Source organism: Salvelinus sp. IW2-2015, linkage group LG28 (assembly GCF_002910315.2).
Source record: "Salvelinus sp. IW2-2015 linkage group LG28, ASM291031v2, whole genome shotgun sequence".
Taxonomy (NCBI): domain Eukaryota; kingdom Metazoa; phylum Chordata; class Actinopteri; order Salmoniformes; family Salmonidae; genus Salvelinus; species Salvelinus sp. IW2-2015.
The window spans coordinates 1,113,247-1,119,348 of NC_036868.1; the positions used below are offsets into that span (position 1 = coordinate 1,113,247).

The 6,102-nt window shown below is 45.3% G+C and overlaps 1 protein-coding gene across 1 annotated transcript in view; it reads left to right on the top strand.

Moving 5' to 3' along the window:
- Positions 1–6,102, top strand: part of LOC111954054 (MAP/microtubule affinity-regulating kinase 3) — a 144,009-nt gene that overhangs the window by 86,427 nt on the left and 51,480 nt on the right. Inside the window, 1 exon segment of the mRNA XM_070435733.1 lies at positions 1,277–1,354. Coding sequence (XP_070291834.1) covers positions 1,277–1,354 — 78 coding nt within the window.

A 6,102-nucleotide genomic window follows, 5' to 3' on the forward strand; every position in this document is an offset into this window, starting at 1 on the left:
GCGAGGAAAAAACCAATTTCGACTTGTCTAATCTTACTCCCGACCTCTAAGCACCTTATATAGGCCTGACCAAACTTTCTCTTCTCTAGTGGAACTGAGGAGATACACTGCTGCCTATCAACAAACAAGAAGGCACCTACACCGTATAGCTCAACCTTCAGTGCGACAAATCATCTTCAGTGCAAACTGCGGTAGAGCTCAAATAGTCTGTTGGCTTTGCCAAATACCAACATCCTTTGTCTAATACGCAGAAGCCTCATCCTTCGGTCAGTGCTCCATATCTGAATCCACGCAATATCGTTAGAGCGCCTGTCATTGGTCAAGGCTTGTCCAACTAAACAGCCTCGTCACCAAGCGTCAGATCTCATTGGGAGCTTGTCTCCAACCTAACACTCAAACGTAGAGCCTCATTGGTCAGGGTTCCACTAACACCTGTCAAACTGTAGAGCTTCATTCGGTCAGTTTTCCAACAACACGTCAAAACGTAGAGCTCATGGTCAAGTGTTCTCAACTAAACTTGTCAAACCGTAGAAGCTCAATGGTCAGTGTTTCCAACAACACTTGTCAAACGAGTAGCTCAGTCTAGTAGTTCTCAACCTACTTATATACTAGATAGAGTTATGCCATAAGACGTGAGGTTATAACTACATGACCACTAAGCCTGTCTATAATGATGAACGAGGCAAAAAATGAACGTCACCAAAACCAAGAAAATTAGAGACCGCAAAATGTATACTCCAATAGGAAACTGCAAAAATTAACCCCATTAGGCAGACCGCAAAAATGTATACCCATTTAAATTCTTATAACTAAAACCATAACAACCATGTATGTATGACTTAACAGTGAATAGGCAATCTGTCCATATCCAGCCCCCTGCGACCTAGACTGGGAAATCCACCAGAATCTGACACACACCACACACACACACACAACACACACACACACACACACACACACACACAACACACACACAGCACACACACACACACACAAAATCACACCACACACACCACACACACACACACACACAACAACACGTTCTACCCAAGCAACACCACTCCCTGTGTCCAATCACTGAGTTCTGAGAGGTGTCAGGCTGCCGGTTGGATGTGTTACTCGTCCACCACACACACAACCAACCTCTTTCGATTCCCAAGCTCCTCTGCATGTGGTCCAAACTCTGAAATTCAGGGCTGCCTGCCTGTAGTGTCCTTGAAGACTTCTAAACGTCAAATCGACAACTGTAATAATATGTTTCTAACTTGTATTGTAGGTTTGGTCATTCCTTTCAACTTGTGTCAGCTGTCACAGTAGCCATCAAAACACACGTACACCACACAGAGACCTGAAGGTAATTAAAGCTTTATGTACACACACACACACACACACACACACACACACACACACACACACACACACACACACAGACACATACAGATGTAGGATCTTAATTTGAGCCAGTTTGTAGTTGTCCCTTGAAGAAGACCTTCTAAAACGTCATCAGCAGGACAATGATCCAGCAGCAACAGGAAATTTGAGTTATTATGTGGATTATAATTAATGGACATGTTTTGTAAGGACTGATAACATTTTCTTAAGGGAAAATCAAGAAATTACAAACTTCAGAAGACTTCTTCACACTAGAACCATTAAATCAGTCGTCATTTGGACGGCTCATTAATTACATTTTGAAAGTCATGGCCCTCTCACTCCAGACTTATCCTAAATAAGTCTATTTAACACACTGTTGTTGTTGTTACAATCATAATATCACATACAGACCTGGTGTCATAGCGAGTTCTAGCAGGGCATGTCATTTTTTWAAATGGTTTTCCAGGGGGGAAAATGACATGCCCTTATAAAATAGGGTTTCCCTTCCTTCTCCTCACAGTTGAAGGTGCGGTTCCCAGTTTAGAATCACCCCGAAAACTGCCTCGAAACTGAACCTAAACTGTAACTGAKACTAATTTCACAGATACAACAATAGATGAAATAAATTAATACAGTATATTGTGATCTTTTCTAATTCTAATCTCCAAATGGTAAGTACCCTATATCAGTCCACCGAATCCAAGCAGTCTTATCAGTCTACTTTGGCCTACTTGGAGAACACAGTGAGAGCGTACGTCATGTACAATGGTATTAAAACCAAGACGAACGGGATGCACATTCTGCGTTAGCGCTGCGACAAGATCTGAATGAAAACCACTCAGATTGCGGAGGAAGAAATGGATCACGTTTATTCTTGTGATTCTGAGCTCTCAGCCTGAAACTACACCTAAAAAGCCATAACGGTGTGCACTGAGCAGGTGCCCGCGCCACCACCAAATGAAACGGTGAGACAGGAGAGCGGTAGGGACGACAACATTTGGGAAGAACAAGCTTGTGAACAYTGCTACACCGATTATCAGCACAGAATGTCATCACTGAGACAGCAGGCCCCACATCTCAAGCAGAAAARAACATGAGTAACGCTCTCASCAGCTTTCATTGTTTATGTGACATGGACATGCTCCAACTGATGCCACTGCGTTTAGATGCACACCATGTAAGCACGAGCTGACAGTCATTTATTATTGTTTAATGCTGTCATATCGGCATTTAATATTCATTATTAATGCATTATTGCTTTTGTGCTGATTTTCACTATTTATGAAGCACACTTGAGGCTCTGATGTTTTCATCAACTGACCGTGCAACTTTTTCTTATTTAAAAATAAATAAATAAATGTACCTCCTTTTTCTCCCCAATTTCCTGTATCCAATTGGGATACCTACCCTTGTCTCATCGCTGCAACTCCTGTACGACCAGGAGAGGTTGAAGGTCGAGAGCCGTGCGTCCCCGAAACACGACCCAACCAAGCTGCACTGCTTCTTGCACCAATGCCCACTTAACCCAGAAGCCAGCCACCAATGTGTCGGAGGAAACCCCGTATACCTGGCGACCGGTCAGCGTGCATGCGCCTGGCCCGCACAGGAGTGGCTAGAGTGGATGGACAAGAACATCCCTGCCGGTCAAACCCTCCCCTAAACCTGACGCGCTGGGCAATTGTGCGCCGCCCCATGGGTCTCCCAGGCGCGGCTGTGCGACAGAGCCTGGATTCGAACAGGATCTAGGCACAGCTAGCACTGTGATACAGTGCCTTAGACCACTGCACCACTCGGGAGCCCTCCTGACCGTGCGCCTGGCTGGCTGACCGTGCGTCTGCAGGCTGACTGACTGTGCGTCTGGCAGGCTGACTGACCGTGCGTCTGCAAGGCTGACTGACCGTGCGTCTGGCTAGCTGACTGACCGTCGGCTGGCTGCTGACTGACCGTGCGTCGGCGGCTGACTGACGTGCGTCTGGCTGCCGACTGACCGTCGTCTGGCTGCTGACTGACCGTGCTCGGCTGCTGACTGACCGTGCGTCTGGCTGGCTGACTGACCGTCGTCCGGCTGACTGACGTGCGTCCCGCTGCTGACTGACCGTGCGTCCGCTGGCTGGCTGACCGTGCGCCGGCGCTGCTGACCGTTGCGTCCGCTGCTGCTGACCGTGCTCGGCTGGCGTGCTGCGCTGGCTGGCTACCGGCTGCGCTGACTGACGTCGTCTGCTGACTGTGCGTCTGGCTGACAGTTTATTTCGTCATTGTGAACAGAAGCTGTTTGAAGTCGAAAGTTTACATACACTTAGGTTGGAGTCACTTAAAACTCGTTTTAAACCATACACACATTTCTTGTAACAACATATGTTTGGCAAGTCGGTTAGGACATCTACTTTGTGCATGACACACGTAATTTTTCCAACAATTGTTTACAGACATTATTCACTTATATATTCACTGTATCACAATTCCAGTGGTCAGAAGTTACAACACTGAGTTGACTGTGCCTTTAAACAGTTTGGAAAAGTCCAGAAAATGATTCATGGCGTTAGAAGCTTCTGATAGGCTAATTGACATAATTTGAGTCAATTGAAGGTACCTGTGGATGTATTTCAAGGCCTACCTTCAACTCAGTGCCTCTGCTTGACATCATGGGAAAATCAAAAGAAATCAACCAAGACCTCAGAAAAAAAATTGTAGACCTCCACAAGTCGGTTCATCCTTGGGAGCAATTTCCAAACTCCTGAAGGTACCACGTTCATCTGTACAACAATAGTACACAAGTATAACACAAGGGACCACGCAGCCGTCATACTGCTCAGGAAGGAGACGCGTTCTGTCTCCTAGAGATGACGTACTTTGGTGCGAAAAGTGCAAATCAATCCCAGAACAACAGCAAAGAACCTTGTGAAGATGCTGGAGGAAACAGGTAAAAAGTATCTATATCCACTGTAAAAGAGTCCTATATTGACATAACCTGAAAAGCGCTCAGCAAGGAAAAGCACTGCTCCAAAACCGCCATAAAAAAGCCAGACTACGGTTTGCAACTGCACATGGGGACAAAGATCGTACTTTCGGAGAATGTCCTCTGGTCTGATAAACAAAAATAGAACTGTTTGGCCATAATGACCAATCGTTTATTTGGAGTAAAAAGGGGGCTTGCAAGCCAAAGAACACATCCCAACCGTGAGGCACGTGGGTGGCAGCATCATGTTGTGGGGTGCTTTGCTGCAGGGGACTGGTGCACTTAACAAAATAGATGGAAAATTATGTGAATATATGAATCAACATCTCCAGAACATCAGTCAGGAAGTTAAAGCTTGGTCGAAAATGGGTCTTCCAAATGGACAATGACCCCAAGCATACTACCAAAGTTGTGGCAAAATGGCTTAAGGACAACAAAGTCAAGGTACTGGAGTGGCCATCACAAAGCCCTGACCTCAGTCCTATAGAACATTTGTGGGCAGAACTGAAGAAGCGTGTGCAAGCAAGGAGGCCTACAAACCCGACTCAGTTACACCAGCMCTGTCAGGGGGAATGGGCCAAAATTCACCCAACTTATTGTGGGAAGCTTGTGGAAGGCTACCTGAAACGTTTGACCCAAGTTAAACAATGTTAAGGCAATGCTACCAAATACTAATTGAGTGTATGTGAACTTCTGACCCACTGGGAATGTGATGAAAGAAATAAAAGCTGAAACAAACCATTCTCTCTACTATTATTCTGACATTTCACATTCTTAAAATGAAGTGGTGATCCTAACTGACCTAAGACAGGGCATTTTTACGAGGCTTCAATGTCTGGAATTGTGATAAACTATGTTTCAATGTATTTGGCTAAGGTGTATGTAAACTTCCGACTTCAACTGTTTATATYTATATTTTTTTWAAGTAGATTGAGGGGGGACCTTTGAGGCCCAGTGGTTCCAGTGTCAAATACACTGCAAGTTTTACATATCCTGCATTGCAGGCAGGAAAGTTGTCCTGCAACAGGGTGATCAAATTAAGATCCTACACCTGCACACACACGTACCCTGACACACACACACACACACACACACACACTCTCCTCCACAGCCCTGGGAGAAACACTGTTCATAATCACCTCCTACTCCTCTTGCAGGGGTCTCATGGGATGTTGTGTTACCATCCCCCAGAGATGTGTGCTTTGTGACACAGTGTAGTAGTCTACAGGGCATTACATGCTCTGTTTCCACCATGAGACATTCTACATTATGCACAAGAGAGAGAGGGTGAGTAATAGAGAAAGAGAGAGGGAGAGAAAGTGGGAACGAGGAACAAAAAGAGATGGATAGAGAAACAGGGAGATGGAGAGAGTGGTGGAAACAGGAAGGAAGAAAGAAAGATGTCTGATGCTACGTGTGGGGCACGGAGTTGGCATCTTGCTCTCATTCTCATCCTCTGCACCTCATTCGCTTCTTTGTCTTCCTCCGCTCTTCCCCATCTCTCTCCTCTCTTCGTATCTCTCTCTTTCCCCTGATAGCTCTTCATTCTAGTTCTATCTGCAGTATTCAGGACTGTAACGTTATTTAATAAGGGAGTCTGACAACYTTACTGCCGGTGTAAATGTTCAATGTTTAKTTCACTATTAGCAATCTCATACATAGTACATCTTGTGTCACAATGAATGATGTCCCCACACACACCCCACTTATAGTTCACTAGTTCCAGTGTAACATCCACCCATCTACATCCCCGTTCTTTAATTTGAAAATGA